Source organism: Gallinula chloropus, assembly GCF_964237585.1.
Source record: "Gallinula chloropus genome assembly, chromosome: 4".
Taxonomy (NCBI): domain Eukaryota; kingdom Metazoa; phylum Chordata; class Aves; order Gruiformes; family Rallidae; genus Gallinula; species Gallinula chloropus.
Window position 1 is genome coordinate 88,397,710 of NC_140088.1, and position 18,934 is coordinate 88,416,643.

At 45.4% G+C, this 18,934-nt stretch overlaps 1 protein-coding gene across 3 annotated transcripts; it reads left to right on the forward strand.

Moving 5' to 3' along the window:
- Positions 1–1,508: 1,508 nt before the first annotated feature.
- On the forward strand, positions 1,509–18,329 carry ST3GAL5 (ST3 beta-galactoside alpha-2,3-sialyltransferase 5; the record flags this gene model as incomplete). Of its 3 annotated transcripts, none has more annotated exons than XM_084263096.1 (7): positions 1,509–1,545; positions 9,456–9,600; positions 11,170–11,284; positions 14,228–14,571; positions 15,879–16,065; positions 16,735–16,893; positions 18,066–18,329. In XM_084263096.1, the coding sequence occupies 7 exons, from the start codon at positions 1,509–1,511 to the stop codon at positions 18,327–18,329; spliced, it is 1,251 nt and encodes a 416-aa protein (XP_084119222.1). The 3 variants fall into 3 exon arrangements, with proteins under 3 accessions (XP_084119222.1, XP_084119223.1, XP_084119224.1); XM_084263097.1 differs by having other exon boundaries at positions 9,456–9,567; XM_084263098.1 differs by lacking the exon at positions 1,509–1,545 and having other exon boundaries at positions 9,524–9,577.
- Positions 18,330–18,934: the final 605 nt, after the last annotated feature.

Consider the following 18,934-nt stretch of genomic DNA (forward strand, 5'->3'; position numbering starts at 1 on the left):
TGCCACAGGCAGGGACACCAACCTCCAGGCCTGGAGCTACACAAGGTTGCCCAGGGCCCCAGACAACCTGGCCTTGAGCACCCCCAGGGACGGGGCACCCACCCCCTCTCTGGGCAGCCTGTTCCAGCCCCTCACCACTCTCTCTGGAAAAAACTTCCCCCTAATATCTAATTTAACCCTTCCCTCCTTTAGCTTTAATCCATCCCCCTTGTCCTGCCAGTCTCTGCCCTTTGAACAAGCTGGTTCCCCTCCTGTTCCTCTGCTCCCTTCAGGGACTGGAAGGCTGCAATGAGGTCCCCCCGCAGCCTTCTCTTCTCCAGGCTGACCCAGCCCAGCTCCCTCAGCCTCTCTCCGTAGGGATGTGGACATCTACTGCATCACTCCTTTCTAAGTGTGCCTGATGCTGGAGGGCCGGCTGCACCGCACCTTGCCTGAGAGGAAGCGAATCCCCTCGGCTCTCCTGACATGGCTGCTGCAGCGGGTTATGCACCGTAACACCAGCGCTCGTAAATCAGCAGCCACCAAGGTCTGGGAATGGCTGTTCCTGTTTGCAGCCATCATCTAAGCCGGAGAGCAATTTTAAGATCCCAGGGCAATAAAGCAGCTATTAAAACAAAACAAAACAAATAAATAACCCAAATCCTTGGCTAGCACCACGCGTAATGACTTAATCTCTCTGCTTGCTTGATCCGCTCTCCCCCACAGCTGGTGCCTGGGCTTTCTCGCTCTACTTCGGTGGTTTTTCAGGTTTGTGGGTTGGGTATTTTTTGTCGTCGACTTGCCCCCCATGGTCAGGGAGGTCTGCAAGGTCCCTCTGAATCCCTGACAAGTGAAGCCACCCTTCCCACCAGCCCACCACTGAGCCAGGCTGCCAGGCGTACCGCCCCTCCTCAAAGCCCCAACCGCTCCCTAAGGCTGCGGCAGGGCGGCCCGAAAGCCCCCCCCCACAAGCAGCCGAGCTCCTGGGAGCGTAACGGGCAGCAGGAGCAGCTGAGATGCTGTCCTTTTGGGACCCAGCTCATTTTCCCCCAAGGGGAAACGCGTCCGGGCTGAGGGGCCGGGTGTCTGTGTGTGTCTGTGGGTGTCTGTGTGTCACCGTTCCCCTCACGCCCCTTGGGCTTGGATGCGGCGTCGGGAAAGCCCAAACAGACCCAAAACCACGATTTCATGAGGGGAGAAAGGCCAGGGAAACGTCCGCCTCGGGACGCGGAGCCACAATAAACCCCCCTGGGGAGTGGAAAAAGGCTGAGGCACTTTCGCCATCACCCAGCTCCCCTTTAGGCCGCTGCGCCCACCCAGCCGCTTCTGCCTCCCCCCGGTGGCGGGCAGCGCAGGCCCCGCTCCTCCCGCCCCGCTGCGGCGCCAGCTCGGCCCCCATTGGCTGCGTTCCGCCACGTGCCGCGGCGCCCCCGCCCTCCTCCGCCCCCCCCCCCCCCTCCCGAGCCCCCTCCACCGGCTCCCGAGGAGCCGTTACCTGCGGCGGGGCCGCGCCGCCCGCTCCCGCCCCGATGCGGAGGCGAGGCGTCCGGACCCAGCCCGGCGCAGGTAGGTTGCGGCGGAGAAGCCGCTGCCCGCGGTGTGAGGCGGCGGCTTGGGGTAATTTGGAAGGGGGGGGGAGGGTGTTTAAGGCGGGGGGGGAGGCCGGCGCGGGGTCTGCGGGTGTGGGCGGCCGGGGCGCTGTGCCCCGGTGCTGCCGGGAAAGGGGCTGAGGTGCCGCCCGAGGCGCGCAGCAGGCGCCAGCGTTTGGCTTTGAGGGGCGTTTTCGGGCCCCGCAGGTAGTAGTTACGGTGCGGCGGGGCCGTCGCTCCCTCAGTGAGGCGGGGGGGGTCGGTGCGGTGCGGTGTGGGGCTGCGGGGGATGTGCCCGCCGGCGCCTGTGCTGCCAGGCGAGGCCGGGCCCAGGAGGTCTGCGGGGCGCTGAGGCGGCAGCAGCCAGTGCTTGAGCAGGTGGGTGATGATGGCAGCCGGCTCTGCCCTGGGCCTCTCCCGCCGGGAGCCTGCCTGTCGCCAGCGGGTCTTTGGAAAGAAAACGGATCGGTTTCAGCGTCCGGACGGGGTTGCAGCAGCTTTTCTCTGGGGGTTGTGCCTTTTCCAGCCTAGCGAGTAGTGGCTTCTGTTGCTGACAAACCCGTTTTGTTCCCTTCGGCTCGGGAAAAGAGGTTTTTGTGCAGAGCTGCTTTCTTTTGGGGTGGTTTTACCCCCCCTCCTTCCTTTCTTTTCTATTCCAGCAGATAAGATCAGAGTACCAAGCCGGTAGAGGAGAGATGTTTATTTTGCAGTTCTAATTATGGAAAATAATGGGAAAGACCTGTAAAATCGCTGGAGGTAAAGGCTGCTGCTAAATGGCTGTGCTTGCCTCCTCCTCAGAGGGTAAAAGGGTAAATAAAGATGCTTTCCTTTTTTTTTCCCTAAAGAAAACTTGAGATAAATACCCTTTCATGCTCCTAAACTGGATACCTGTTTTCCAGCCCAGCTTACAGTGAGGCTGTACAGATGCACTTGAGAAGTGGTGTGCAGTTTTCCTGTGGACAGTGTTACTCGACGTGTTTTGCTGCAGCAAGGTTGCTATCTCCTTCCTGCATCACGCAGCAGGAAACCTTGAGCAGTCTCCCAAGCCCTCTACTAATAAGAGAAGAGGCAACAAATGCAAGGAAATTCATTGAAAGGTCAAAATGTAGCTGGAGGGTTTGCGTGTGTGCAAGTGCTTTGGTGTCTTGTTTGCTTTGTTGGGTCTGATGAGAAATGGGCTCCTCCTGCCTCGGGTTTCCTGTAACTTCCTGGGGTTTTAGCATCCTCTGTTCTGTCGTGATGCCATAGGCCAAATGATTGATAGGCAGTTAAGGGCAGGATGTAGGAAGACAAAGTGGAACAGCAAAAACTTCCTTTCACTGAGGAAAACAGACTTGAAAGTGTTTGATTTTGTTGGCTTCACCTAAATCAGTTTAGATGATGGATGTGGAATGTGCCAAGATTGCTGGGGAGTTGGGGTGTTTGTAGGGCAGGTTTTGTTTACGTAAGGGAGCCTGGAAACTGAAGTAGGTCTGGAGTTTTGATAAAGGTGGAATTACTGAAGACCCAGCCAGTGCTTCAGAGTTGTCATGGAATAACATTGAAACTCCAAGCGTGTCCAAACGAAACTGAAGTCAAACCAAGTAAAGGCATCTGCAGCAAGTGCATCCAGTGCTTCAAAACTGCATGGTGGTAATGTGGACATAGGAGAGTTACCTGCAGCAGGCCCTAAGTTAAGAAATACCCTTAATAATTTATGAATGACCTTATGTAGGCTGTTATTTTCCGTTACTCCTGTGGGAAAGCTGTTCCTTTGCTGCTCAGAATCTTTTGCTTGTAGTCCACCTTTATTTATGTCCACTTTTTCCAGTGTGTTAACATTGTCCTTTTGGTGGAATTGTTTGCTTTTAGCATTGGTCTTTACCAAAACAGACTGAGATCTTTGCCCCTAGATACACCAAAGCTAGATAAGCTGAGCTCTCTGTTTTCCTGGGGAGCTGCTCTTCCATCACCTTCCTACCACACTCTTAGGTCTTGAAGTCTTGAATTCAGAAGCTAAGCACTAAAATTGGTTCCAGCAATGTTCTTAGCTATACTGAAATTTCCTTTTAAGTCATTTCTCCATGAGAGGCTTTTGGCATCTCCCCTCTTGTGTGGTGTTTTGTTATTTATGTTTTTTTTACCCTGCTCTCTCAGAGTACTGGAAGATACTGTGGTAAAAATGCTGCTGTACTATTAACATTGTTCCATAATTACCACTTGTTCTGTGCTATTCTGCTGCATAATTCAGATGTAATATGAAACATCTTGGCTGTGTAAGTCTGCTGGCATGTTTCCTTAGCCCAGTAAAGATTTCCAGCCATTTCTTTTAGGGAAAACTTATTCCTCAGGTGTCCCATGTAAGAGGAAAGACCTGATTTGTTTTGGCTTCCTCACAAGGGGCTCAGAAGGATCTTCCACTCCTGCTAGACGAACTCACCCAGCTGGTTGTGGGTGATGTGCTGATGATAACACTCTGCTCACTTCTTTCCCTGGCTTGGTGTGTGACTCTTTCTCAGAGTGCTGGCACAGCACAGTGCTTCTGCAAGTTGGGGTCTGTGGGCTTGGGGAGGAGGATGTGCTGTGGGAAGGAGCATGCAAGCTGTGCACAGGAGCAGTGTCTGAGGAGCACTGCAGCTTGTCCTGCCTCTGCGTGTGCTAGCTTTAGCCATACAGCCAGGCATGGCTGGCCTCAGGTTCTGAGCACCCTGAGTAGACAGCCCACTGTTTCTGACACAAGTAACATAAAAACCCTATGATTTGCTCTTAAAAAAAAAGTAATGTGGGCTCAAAAATCTCTCTCTGCAAGAAATAAAACGTATCTTTTTAATGCCAGAATGTTTGCAACAGCAGTGCTTTAACTTGTTCCTTTCTTCCTTCGTGGCTGGAACGCTGATGTTCCGTGGCTCATTTAGGAGTCAGAAAAAATTCAGGTCCTGTTTTCATCTGTCACAAAGTATAAACTGCCACCTTAAGTGCTGGAACATTTCATTTCAGCCTGGAGAAGAGAAGGCTGCGGGGGGACCTCATTGCAGCCTTCCAGTCCCTGAAGGGAGCAGAGGAACAGGAGGGGAATCAGCTTGTTCAAAGGGTAGATAATGGCAGGACAAGGGGGATGGATTAAAGCTGAAGGAGGGAAGGGTTAAATTAGATCTTAGGGGGAAGCTCTTTGCAGAGAGAGTGGTGAGGGGCTGGAACAGGCTGCCCAGAGAGGGGGTGGGTGCCCCGTCCCTGGGGGTGTTCAAGGCCAGGTTGGCTGGGGCCCTGGGCAACCTTGTGTAGCTCCAGGCCTGGAGGTTGGTGTCCCTGCCTGTGGCAGGGGGGTTGGAGCTCTGTGATCCTTGGGGTCCCTTCCAACCCAGACCAGTCTGGGATTCTATGATTTCACTTTCTCCCAGTTGGGCCCACAAGTGTAGCATGCAATCCTCGGCTCTCATGTGCTGAGGAGGCCGATCTTGAGCCAATGAATTGCAGCTTGTACAGATTACTTTGTTTTTGTCTTGTTATTGCCAGATTTGCCTTACCAGTCAAAGTTCATTTTGTAAAACACCTTCTACACTGATGTAATCAATGTCCTGTTGTAGGTGCTTATAACCACACTGTAGGCTGGACTATTCTGCCATCAAGGATTTATTTATTTATTCTTTCTGTTGACTTTATTAAATTAGCTAAAACAATAGGCCCAACAACTGTTCATCAGAAAAGGTGTGTCTGTCAAATGTTTCTTTCCTTCAATAGTATCAGATGTCCAAGAAGATGATAATCAAAGAAAAGTTTATAAGATATTTAATATTGTGAAAATTTTAAAGTACCAACTTTACTGTGGGGTTTATATTGTTGCAACAGAAGAAATAATTGGCAGGAGTTTCTAATTTTTAAATTAATTTCCAATTTTTCTTCCTTTGGGAGGTTGTCAGCTTCCAGCCCACAACAGCTCCTAAGTTGCAGTGTTGTCATGTCTTGTGACCAGTCTTGCTAGGAAGCGGTAGGGTGATGATCAGGGGATTATTTGAGGATAAATATCCAGCAGGACATGTGTTGCTACAGATACAAGAGTCTCTCATGCCTGTGTGTGCCCCTCATACATTTGCCTCAAATCTTTAATCTCTTTGTGGTTTTAAGGAATTTTTATCACATACCATTGAACAAGAGTCTTAAAGGTATTTCAGTGTTTATTGTGTTACAGAAAGATTCGCCAACCAGGAGGGGTTCATGTAGGATAACTTGTCTGTTCCTCTTCTTTCCCCACTTTTCCCCAAGTATTTTGTCACTGTGGGCCCAGAGTAAAAGGCCTTTTCTGATCCTTGCATAGGTTTGAAATACAAATTCAGCATCTGGGACTTGTGGGCCAGCTATGTCAGAACAGGTAAGCTGGTAAGAAGCATGGAGAAGCAGAAGAAAAACTGGGAATCACAGGAGAGCTGCAGACAGAAACCTTTATGGATGTGAACCCAAGCTACTGCACTGCCTGCCACCTCCCCAGGGGAGTTGGGACAGGCTTCATGTAACCTGTGGCAAAAATAAGGGATACTGAGACAGGGGAGGAGAAGTGCTTGGCTTAACTTTGGTCTGTGGAAGGGGAAGGAAAGGTGTTTAAGTGCTTGAGTTGGTAGGGTGATGCCCAGTGTGGGGTTATGGTTCTGGTGGCTTAACGAGAGGATGCTGAGGGATGTGGGTATATACAGGCTGGTCTGATCCTGTCTCCATGCCTGGTAACCTTGTTGGCACTCAGAAAAGGGGGACTGAGAGTCCTTGTCTTTGGGTAAATCCAAATGCTGTGTTTCAGGGTGCAGCAGGGGTCATGTTCAACTTGACACATGCTGCTTTTTAGCTTTTAGCATTCCCACAGGAAAAAAAATAGAAATCATCCTGAAGACCTATAAATTAATTGCTTCTGAAATACTCCAAGTGTGGAAGTTTTGTCTACTTAAGAATAACAAAGAGACAAAAGCAAATGAAGGTGAGAAGAACAACACCACAAGAAGCCTTGGAGTGTATTGTGACTGGTGGACCATGGAGCTTTCACAGCAGCTTTACACAGATCACTTAAATTTGCTTTTCATCTTCTGAGCTTAAGTCCCTTGAGTCCTCACTGATTACACCACGGTGAGTTGCTATGGAGATGTCAGTGCCAAATGTGATTGTAGTACAGCCTGCTACTCCTGAGGCATCTTCTGTATGCAAATGACTCACCAAACTACAAACTATGTGTGTGGGCACAGCGTGTCTTTGGTGCTGGTTTCTGAACTGCCATGGTTCTCTCTAAAATCTCAGGTGTGTTTTTTTAAAACTCAGGAAGACTGTGGGACAGGAGGGCTCTGCTGACCTTGCTCATTTGATCACTATAAGTGGAAGGTGCTTATTGACTCAAATGAGAGTGCAGGATCAAACCCTGAATAAACTTTATAAAAAATGCTGTGCTGGACAGATATATTTTGACTTCATGTATCTGTCACTATATATAGATGTGATCAGGTAAGGAAAAATCTGAAGCAAACAACTGACAAAAGTCAACCTGAAGTAAACAAGTGAAATTTCAAGTGACATTATTTCAGTTATAAGAAAAAAACCCACCAGCCTCCCCAGAAAAACCCAAACTAGAACTATTGAGCATTCTAAATATTAAGAGTTGGGCTCAGGATGTGCTGAGATGTTTAATTGCAGCCTGTTTCATTGTTCCTTTTTGTACATCCAGGATGAGTGAAAGACCCATTCGGGAACAAGTGGAACTAACTTTGTCCAGAGGCAGGGAATACTTTCTGATAGCACTCGTTTATTGCATTGTCATTAATCCCTTTCTGTCTTCATCACTCTTCACCTCTTCAGTTCCTTCTTCACCTCTGGGATCTCTTGCAGCCTCCTCTTTTGTTTTGAAAGGCTGCATGGAAAGCCCATCTGTGGTAGCATCTCTGCATGCTGTGTTGTCAAAGAACAATAGGTGCCAATTGCTATCTCCACAGGGCACAGAAAATATCACACCAGAGAGGGGGTGGGTGCCCCGTCCCTGGGGGTGTTCAAGGCCAGGTTGGATGGGGCCCTTGGGCAACCTTGTGTAGCTCCAGGCCTGGAGGTTGGTGTCCCTGCCTGTGGCAGGGGGGTTGGAGCTCTGTGATCCTTGGGGTCCCTTCCAACCCAGACCAGTCTGGGATTCTAAGACTGGAGCTGGGTTTGACTTCCAGCTTAACTGCTGCTATTCTGGGGGACCTAAGGATGTCACCCCTTAGGTTTCATTTACCCTCTTCCAAGACAAGCATATAACAACACTGGCCTCAGCTGTACAGTGCTTTCAGAACAACTACAAAGCTTTTAGTAAGATATTGCTGCTTTGTGACAAAGACCTACAGATGGGTGTGACAGAGCCTGTGCAATTAACACATACTGCTATAGGTGGGTAATTTGAGGTTCTTACTAGTATTTTAAGAAGTTACTTAATGTTTGTGGTATAGGTAGTGAAGTTTTTACTGCTGGTTAAAAAAAAGTAGGCTCTTTTTTTTCTGGCCTTGCTCTGTTTTGGGCATTATGACTGCTTGTGTGTGACTCTAGAAAGCATTGCTTAACTGTACTCTGCTCTTCAAAGGCTTTAGGAGTGATAAACACCAGCTCCTTTACCTCAACACTGTCCCATGGTGGTTTGTGGCTTTTTACTTTACACCATGTGTTTCAGATTTGTTACTGGGAAAGGATGGCTGTGCAAAGAGAGTCACCTTCTGAATTAGATATCCCTGAAATTTATATACAGGTGTCAAAATAAAAGAGAATATACAAAACTGTCCCTAGATAAAAGCTTTTCCTTAGGCCTACATGGGTTATGGGGGTGTTTTGGTGGTGGGGTGTTTTTTTTTTGGTGGGATTTAAAGTCCTTGTAATGGAGCTTCTGGCAAAAGAACATAAGAGTGTGAATGTCATTGCAGTAGAGAGCAGAGTGGGTTAAGCACTGAGATCAAAGGGACAAGTAGGGCTGAAATCCTTCATTGTGGAGGGTCAGACTGCACCTTTCCTTGGTTGGCTGATCCAAAGGAGTGCTGCTTCAGGAGGTTGTTGAGGCAGGAAATATCGATCCCTGTATCCCTTCCTCATTCAGGGGCAAAACAAGCAAGCTCTTGGGGGTAGGCTTTGAGTGGTGGTTCCATTTTTTCCACTCTCTCTGGAAAAAACTTCCCCTAATACATATTTAAACCTTCCCTCCTTTAGCTTTAATCCATTCCCCCTTGTCCTGCCATTGTCTGCCCTTCTGCTGCTGTGCACAGAAACTGTCCTTATCTTGGCAGCCTCCTGGTCCTGCTGTGTGCCAGGCAGAGTTTCCTGCACACCCTCTTTGGTGCTTGCTACTGAAGTTGCTGACCACATCCTTGGTGCCTCTGAAGAACTTGGCAGTAGACTTGGACTGAAGATGAGAGAGGTTTGCTTACCCTCAGGGAAATCAGGGAGTTGATTGATATGTGGACTCCTGTTTTTGAGGATGAGGTGGTTTGTACAGGGTTTGCAGTGTAGCACAGTGCTTGGACATTCTCATTTGGGACTGAGCATACTATGTAGATAGTTTTTCTTTCCTCCCCTCTGATTTGGAGTCTAATTGCTCAAACATCTTGGTGTTTGACCAGGATCAAACAATATTTGACAGTAGCTGATTCAGGCTTATGAAGAATGCAGAGACATGTACCTGGCAGGCAAGATGCTTGGGTTTTCAGAATGATGTCCTGGCCATGTATCTAAAATGAGTATATTCTTGATCACAAGGACATCAGGAGTGAGTCAATATTCCTAACATGATAACTGAAAATCCTAGTCCTCTCTGGGAAGCAGAGTCAGTTAACAGTCATGGGATGTCCTAGGAACATTTCTGAGTCATAAAAGGATATGGTAAAATGTCTCTCTTTTTTTTTTTTCTTTCTTTCCCCTTTTTTACAGCAATGCTGAGTGACAATAAATCTGTGAAGCTGAAAAGTGATTGTTCACCTCCTGTGCAATGGTGTAAGGTGGCTGCATATGAAGATGAGAAGACCAAGCTGGTTTTTAAAAGGTACTCGCAAGTAAGTGTCATTGTCATGGCAGTGTAGAGGTCAGTGTCTGTCCCCTTAGCCTGGGCAGTTACCAAAAGGATGCAAAAACCAAGGGGTGAGATTTGCAGCAGGAACTAAATAGAGGATGAGGCATACAGCTTTTCCTGGGGCACTTAAAACACCCTGACTAGCCTAGCCTTTCTTGTAGGAGTACTTGCTTTCCCAAGCCAATGTGAGATCCCACTACTTAGCTCACAAGTATTTCTAATCTTTTCTAATCCACAGAAATAACAGTGTTGAGGCTCTTGTATAGTCTGGAAATTGAAGAAATTGAAGGGTAGTGGGTGTTAGGTGGGTATTTTGGGGAGGTATTCCCTCATAGTAGGGAGGGAATCTTCATTTTATGAAGATTTCTAGAATGCTACATCATAAAACCTTCATTACTCTGTTGTACTTTGATCATCAAATTGGAATTGTGTGTTAGTGTACATCAAGAACCATGTTTTAAACCTAAAAATCTCCTAATGAGATGCCTCTGCTACATGAATTGTTAGCTTCCCTGGGTGTGGTTAAAAAAGGGTAGATGAGGTACTTAGGGATCTGGTTTAGCTTGGGATGGGCATGGTTGGACTTGATGATCTTAAAGGTCTTTTCCAACCTTGTGACTCTGTGATTGCATCTATTAGCACATATGGCACAAGCTTTTTAGAAAATCATAGAAACCTGTATTAACTTGATGTGGAAGAGTTTCAGGAAGCAATCAGCACTTAGTAGATTGTATATTTTTTTAAAAGACATTTAAATAAATATCCAGTCCTTAGGAAACCATAGGAAATTAATAGTAAAGCACAAACTACACACTTGATCAACCACCACAACTCTAAACAAATAATGATGTAATTTTTACAAACCAGTTAAGACAGGAAATGAACCAGGTGACTATTTGGACTTCAACAGTGAGATTCCTTAGGATTGAGAAATGAGATCGAAAATATGGTTAATCAGTGTTACTGGTTTTTAAAGGGCTGGTTGTTTGCCTTCTTCCCCTGCCCCCCTGCATGGTTTGGGGATTTACATGCCTGAACTGGGCTTCTCTGATATAAACCTGAGCATCTAAATTCTGCATTCTGGCCTGCCAGAGAGTTGGAAGTTTTGCTTGTGAGTGGTGGCCACTGGTCCAAACCTTTGCCACTTGAACATCCATCCTGTTTCTTCTTTTTTTTAACTTGCATGAAAATACATATTTCAAAATAGAGTTGCCCCTTCAAGTAGGAAAACAAGTCACTTCTGGCCTCCTTGTGAGGAGACTCATCAGAGATGCATTTAAAGTACATTAGGCAGGCATAGAACTGCTTAAATCTGAATGTCAATATGCAATATTTTCATTATGAAAACATCTCTAGATGTTCATACTTCCCTGCAGGTAGCTCTTCAGAGCTGTGAAAGACTTGCAGTGAACAAAGCTTCTCTTGTTTTGAATCAAATGCAATGTTAACATGAAATTCTCCAACTGTATTGTTTAAAAATACTTATTTAACAGTTGGTGGATTGCTGAAAAAAAGATGTTTTGGGTTTTTTTCCCCCCTCTCTCATACCCTTTCACCCCCTGGTTTGTTTTTTAGACTTCTTGCACTGTTTGTGGTTGGAGGGAGCTTTGTTTATGTCCTCAAATTCCATTTTGGCCCTGAAGAATGTGACAGAACAAAAATGCCCTATGTGGACCTCGATCGTGTAAGGGTTGGTATTTTTTTGGTGGTTTTTTTCACTTGGCTTTAAAAAAAATGAAGTTATTAATGGAGAATATGAAAGTTATAAGGATCTATAGCAAAGAGCTAAAATGCTGAAATTATCCTGTGATGGGAAAATAGATTTTGCTTTGTTTCATGCCATTAGAACTCCTGTGGTTTGATCTTGAGGAGACATAACTGAAGTGCATAGAGAAACTGGATTTTTATGGGTGAAAGGAGGTAATTCTGACTGTCAAGAATAACATTTGAAAACAGGACAGCATGTCATCTTACTATTGTGTCAGTGCATGTGACACTGGTAATGGATGCAAATGCAAAGTAACATGAGAAAAAGCACTAAATCTGACACATTAAACCAAAGGTTTGTTTTTACCAAAGCCACTTTCCTAGTCTGCTTTGCCTCAGATGTTTTTGGAATCCCAGGTCAAATGTGTGACAGGGTGCAGCTCCTAATTCATTGATTTATTTAAGAGAGCAGCTCCTTCAACTCTACCTTTGCATGTGGCTTTTCAGCTGGTGTAGCAGACACCAATAAAGCTTTGTCTTCAATCTTGCTGACGTTTCTCTGCCTTTGGTACTTAACCTGCTTGGTCTTTATGATTGGCTTAGAGTTATGTTTCTGTCTTTGTATCTTAGCATTGAGACATTCAATTTGAAACAGAAGTGCTGATTTAAGACAGTCTTGACTTGGCACTGCTGCACTGTCTTGGGATCTTCTCCCACTTCCCACCTTTCTCAGTGCAAGTTTTTGCTCTTCTGAGCCTCTCTGCTTCCCCTTTTCTTGTCATTTCACTTATTACTTTTCTCAGTAATGTATTCTTGCTTCCAAACAGCCACTGCTGTAAACCAAGCAAACATAAAGACTGCCTAGACTGTGTTTATTGCTGTCTCCAAGATTAATTTTGTATATGCTAGATGAAGGATAAGGAAATAGCATTGCTCTTTGTCTAGTTGGGTAGTAGCTGATTGACAACTGTTTGGGACAGTTGCCAGATGATTGATGCTAACTTTTACTGATGAGGATGCAGGATGCACAACTGCCATCCTTAAAGAGGCTCTTTGAAAGATGCTCTGGCTCTTGATGGCAAAGCAAAGCATGAAGTTGCTCAGTTGTGCTGGCTCAGGAGGAAGTGTGGTGTTTATGTCCAGACTCGCAGAAGCCTTTGAAACAGTGGCAGAGGCAGTTCTATGGAACAGTGATAAAATCATAGGCTGGTCTGGGTTGGAAGGGACCCCAAGGATCACAGAGCTCCAACCCCACTGCCACAGGCAGGGACACCAACCTCCAGGCCTGGAGCTACACAAGGTTGCCCAGGACCCCATCCAACCTGGTCTTGAACACCTTCAGGGATGGGGCACCCACCCCCTCTCTGGGCAGCCTGTTCCAGCACCTTACCACTAACTTCCCCCTAATACCAAATTTAACCCTTCCTTCCTTCAGCTTTAATCCATCCCCCTTGTCCTGCCAGTCTCTGCCCTTTGAAGAAGCTGATTCCCCTCCTGTTCCTCTGCTCCCTTCAGGGACTGGAAGGCTGCAATGAGGTCCCCCCACAGCCTTCTCTTCTCCAGGCTGACCCAGCCCAGCTCCCTCAGCCTCTCTCCATAGGGGAGCTGCTCCAGCCCTCTGATCATCTCCGTGGCTCCTCTGACCCCTCTCCAACAGTCCCACATCTTCCTTGTCCTGGGGCCCCAGCTCTGGACACAGGACTCCAGCTGGGGCCTCCCGAGGGCAGAGCAGAGAGGGACAATCCCCTCCCTGTCCCTGCTGCCACCCCTCTGCTGATGGAGCCCAGGATCCCATTGGCTCTAGTTTAAGAAATAAATATATAAAAGCAGCACAACTTTCCTCTTTGTGTAGCCAGATACAAGCTTCCCTTTCCTTAGCAGTGCAGGAGGGGAACTGAGTTAGCACTGGGTTTGAATCTTGACTCTGGTCCACTTCTTGGCTCGTGGTTTCTTTTATTATAGGGCAGGAAAGGTCAGGAAAGAGAACATGTGAAAGGATTTAATCTTAGCTGATAGAAGAAAAACAGCAAAGATACTGTGGTTATCTTTAGATTCTGGCTTGCAACTTCAGATTTCTAAAAAACCAGACATGAATAGGATTTGTTTGGGGTTGGTTTTTGTTTGGTTGGGTTTTTTTAGTGAGATGGATCAGATGGATGTAGATCCAGGTTGGAGGTTGGTGCCCCTGCCTGTGCCAGGGGGGTTGGAGCTCTGTGATCCTTGGGGTCCCTTCCAACCCAGACCAGTCTGTGATTCTATGATCAATGTGTAATTATATCTGACATCTTAATTTTTTTATTCAGTATGGATCTTTTATTTTGGTGACTTGTCTTTGAAGGAAGACCTAAAACACACCTACCTTGTTGTGTTTTAGTCATTAGCAATACTTCTGGAAGAAATACTGTTTTATTTTGATTAGTAAGCAAGTTCAGGCTGCTCTTTCAGACAACTTTTACCCAGTGTAGGTATCTCTGGTAAAATCCTACTGCAGGTAGAAATCAGGCCATGCATTTGTACACCAGAGTAGAACCCCACTTGCAAGCTTGCTGCTGGATTAGGTGGGTAGAAGGATGTCTAGATTTTGTTTAATCTGTTTTTGTAAGTGACAGTACTGATTTTCCCAAACAGCTCATTTTAACTTACCTCTTTTAGTAGCTTAACTTACTCTTTAGAATAACTTCTCTCCAGTTGTAAGTGATTGGATGGAGAGACATCCCTCTGCAGATTTTCCGCCCCGCTCTGGTTAGTGTCCGCAGTAGTGTGAACGCTTTAAAGTGGCTTTTATTTCCATGTTTAAGCTTCCTTTATCAACCCTTGTCCTTGCTAAACTACTGGGGGTCAGCTGGTGGGTTGCATGAAGAAGGTTTTGCATGTTCCTGGAGCTAGCTTTCCTAACTGCAGTCATGTGTGTGTGGTGTTGTTCCAGAGAGCACAGCAGTACGCCAGCGCCGCGCTGCAGGAACAGTGCCGGCCTTCCCACGTCAAGAAAGAAATGGGGAAGTTATTTGCAGAGAAATACAGCATGGACATCACTCCCTTTGTAAGGAAAAATATACATGAAGATGAAGGGTTATTTAAATATGAACCTCCTTTTGGATTTCACAAGTTCTTTGATAAGCTTAAAAATCTCCTTGAACTCTTACCTGAGCATGATTTACCAGAAGATTTGAAGTCAAAACACTGTAAGCGTTGTGTTGTTGTTGGCAGTGGTGGAATTCTTCATGGATCAGAGCTGGGTCACTTACTGAATCAGTTTGATATTGTTATCAGGTATGTATTTTCCATTTAAGGATTCCAACTACTTCAACTTCATCAGCTGGCTTGGTGGGAATGTGTCTCCAAGGTTCATGCAACTTGCAGGCTATTTCCGAAGGCACTTTTGAGAGCCTGCCTTGTGACGATGGAATTTGAAGTCTCAGGAGCAAAATGGGCATGCTCACAAGATGGGGATTCAGTGTAATTATTTGTGGAGTTCAGATACAGAAAAATGGGCAGAGATGAGAGATAAGTGAAATCACAGATGAGTAGATAATCCTGGTCTTATCCATTCATATGTTTAAGCTTTCAAAGGAAGGCTTTAGGACTTGGCTCTGCCTTTTTTCCCTGCATATTTGAAGGATTATTTTTAACAGCTATTTCAAACATAATAAATAAGTGGTGTTTCAGTCTACAGTTTGTTTACACACTGTCTATGGGATGTTTATCTTATCTTTACAAGATCAGTGCATGCTGTCTGTGATTATACATCTTTTCTAAGGTCTGAATTAAATGCCTACATGCTCTGGATTTCTGCCTCCTGAACGTTACTGTTTGAACCCTCCTTTGTATTTTGAATGATGTGAAGTCACAAATAAATTAATACAAGCGTTTTCCCAAGCTGCTTTGTAAACTTAAGACTTGATCCCCTTAAAAGGGAAGGCTCAATACAGTGAGTCAATGTCTTTTTATACAAAGGTAAACTCTCCTGTTCCCGTGTGGAGGGCCAGACAGCTTGAATTTAACTTAAATTAGGGCTGGCAGAGTGAAGGTGACATTTCTGTTGATGCAGAAGGTTTGTGGGACTTATTCTGCAGAATTGATGGAGCTGGGTGATGCTGTTCTTGTCAGTGGTGTAGTACTAGCACCTGAAGTTATTGGGGAGTTGGAATGATCTGAACCCACAGGATGCATTACATTGTGTCAAAGGGAGTTGAACATCTTTGTGTGTGTGTATATGTATATAAGTTTATAAAGAAAAGATAACCCAGGTAACTTTCTGTGTGTTTTCTTTCCCTTCTGCTTTTAAGTTTCTCTGAGTTGGCACAAGGCAATGAATATGAAATGCTACAGTGCTGTTTTCAGTTGCTTTTCTATTCCAGTTTCTCTTCTGCACTTACAGCAGTTAACACAGAAATAAAACTGGCTTCCTCTCAAAGATAAGGGATGAGGTGAGGAACACTGAGATGCTGAGCAAACGCTGCCCTCTCATAAAAATCTGTGGGTCAGCTACAAGTTCTTTGCTTCATGCCTGATGCTTTAACGAGATTTAAACCCATGTTTGTTAAATGCAGTTTCTCCCTGGGGTGTTGTTTTGTTAGGTTGAATGATGCACCAGTTCAAGGATACACAGATCATGTCGGCAACAAAACGACCATACGGATGACTTACCCCGAAGGAGCCCCCCTCTCAGAACATGAGTACCCTCCTGATAGCTTGTTTGTGGCTGTTTTGTTTAAAAGTGTTGATTTCAATTGGCTTCAAGCAATGGTCAAAAATGAAACCTTGGTAGGTACACTTAATGTTACTTCCTGTTTTATTAGATTGACCATCTTTTATTTAACTTTGTGGGGTTTAAGCTATGTCTCCTAGTTACAGGGAGTACAGACATTCACATTCAAGCTTTTTTCCCTGTGGATACTAGTGGTTTGCACCAAGCTATAGGATATACCTGCTGTTTACTGCAGTGGAATTTGTTTTATGTTAGGTTTAAGTGATTTGTTTGAGCCTGCAGAACTTGAAACAGAAGTGAGGTTTCTGGATGCCAGTCCATTTGTTTTTTAATATCTGCTATGATAGGGATAACTGCCCTTAATATGTAACTGAAACATCTTTCTTGTATTGGGGCTCCAGCAGATGGGGCCTCCTGAGGGCAGAGCAGAGAGGGACAATCCCCTCCCTGTCCCTGCTGCCACCCCTCTGCTGATGGAGCCCAGGATCCCATCGCCCTTCCGAGCTGCCGGAGCCACTGCTGGCTCATGTTCAGTTTCTCACCCACCATGACACCCAGGTCCTTCTCAGCAGGGCTGCTCTCCAGGAGCTCTTCTCCCAGTCTGTATCTATGGCTGGGATTCTTCCTGAGTTTCTTTAGAATTCTGTGACTTGTGTACTGTCTGCCACCCACTTTGCAGCCTCAGAATTTTGCCTTTGCTGAACTGTTCTTTGCCTTTCTCTCAGCCTCTGTGGGTACGACTCTTCTTTTGGAAGGAGGTTGCTGAGAAGATTCCTTTTGCATCAAAGCAGTTTCGGATTCTGAACCCAGTGATCATCAAAGAGACAGCTTTGGACATCCTGCAGTTCCCTGAACCTCGGTCCAAATTCTGGGGTTGGGATAAGGTAAGAAGTTCCCTTTTAGGAGAGGGAGACAATAAAATAAAAAGCATAATAAGAAGCTGGAAAAAAGTTTGGGGCTCTTCCTTCCTTAGAGTTTCTCTGCATGATTTCAGTGTTGGTCTTAAGTAATAGGGAAATTAACAAGCTCTTGAAAGACTCTCTTTGTATTTTATTGTCTAAAATCAAAGTAGGATTCAGCTCATGTTTTTAGATGCAGTGTTTTGCCTCTGCACACTGACATGAACTGGCCTGTTTCATCAAACTGTTAGATGCAGCGAGATATAAATTCATTCCACTAAGTGTCTTCGCCTACACATCCTTGTGGCTGGTGTCAGGTACTCAAAACACACATCTGATTAGTGTTAAGAGCAGCCTTGTTAAGTCAGACCAGCTGTCTGCTTAAGACAGACTTGTCTCTAGTTGCATGGAAGGAAGAGTATGGAAACCAGGCCAGCATAAAGTAACCTTCCCCCTGTCTGATCTGCTGGGTATGCCAGCATGCTCAATAGCAACTCAGGGCTGTATCCAGCAATGGTGTGGGGGGATGAAATGCCCAGTTTAATTATCACTGCTTTTTTTGGTTACTCTTAATTATTTGAGGAACTGGATGTTGCTAATTCTCTGGGGTTAAAAAATATGAAGTGACCATCTTTTTGTCTTGTGTGAAAGCATTTAGTGGTAGTGTTATTTCACAAGTGTCTGAAGGATCTTCTTAGATTCATTTATAAAAAGTAATGTAACTTACCAAGCTACATATCTTACAGTTGAATTGTAGTATTCTTGCCTTATTCCTGGGTAACTCAGGGAGGAAAAGGCTGTTGCTTCAGACTGAAGTCAGCCTACATCAAGAAATGTCAAGTTTAACTGTGTGTCAGGAATTGAGTGTTTGGATTGAGGGTTCACTTGCAGTTTAACTGCATAGTAATAGGGCATTTTCCTTCACAGAAAGAGATTGAGAGCTGGCAACCAACACCTCAAGCTGTATTTGCCTTGAAGGCTTTAGTTTTACTCATTTATTTTCAGTTTTAGTTGCAATTGATTTTAGTTCTAATTGACTGATTAATTGGTTAAAGCTCTAAGTGAGGGAATAGACCAAAGCCATTAAATTTTGTGAACTCTTTCTAAAAAGGAGCATGTATTTGAATTCAGCAGGCTTCTTTTTCCTCCCTTCTTAGAATGTCCCTACAATTGGGGTCACAGCAGTTGTCCTGGCCACCCATCTGTGTGATGAAGTGAGCTTAGCAGGATTTGGCTATGCCCTGGACCAGCCCGACGCCCCTTTGCACTACTACAACAACCTCTGCATGGCTGCCATGAAGGGACAAACCATGCACAACGTGACAAGTGAAACAAAGCTCCTGCAGAAACTCATCAAAGAAAAAGTTATCAAGGACCTCACTGGTGGGATACATTGTGAATTCTGTGGCAAAGACAGCTAGTGATGGAAGTGTGGCATGCTCTGGGCTCGTTAAACATTCCCAGAGGTTCAGCTGGAACAACTGTCTCATTGTCTTAAGTGGTTCTTTAAGGTGTGTATAGAATGGGTGTGGAATCCCTGCTGCCTTTTGGTTGTTTTTTAATGTCAAGTTCAAGTTGTTGGAACTTTTAAAGTTTATTTTGATGTCATTTTTTTTACTTTGCACATTTTGGTGGATAAGTATGTAAATACAACTTCAAAAGAGATCCCATTTAAAATATTTAATGTTTTTAGTTGTCTGAAGAAAAGCAGGTTTCCTTGTTTTGTTTTCAGCTGTGCACAACACTAGCCTGTGTTGTCTAACAGCATTACAGGAGGTATTTTCCACTGGACTCCTTTTGTCAACCCAGTACTTGGTGTGTGACTCCTTTCTGTGCATAACATGAGAAGAAGGGCATATGCTTCTTGAGTTCTTAATTTCTTGCAACTTGAGTGTTGTGTTTCCCCCTCAAATATTTATATTCTTTTGGGTTTTGTGCTAATATTTTTTTGGGAGGTGGAGGAGGAAAGTGGGAGTGGAGGCGAAGGGAAAAGGACTGTTGTGGCAACAACTGAATAGTAAGTCCT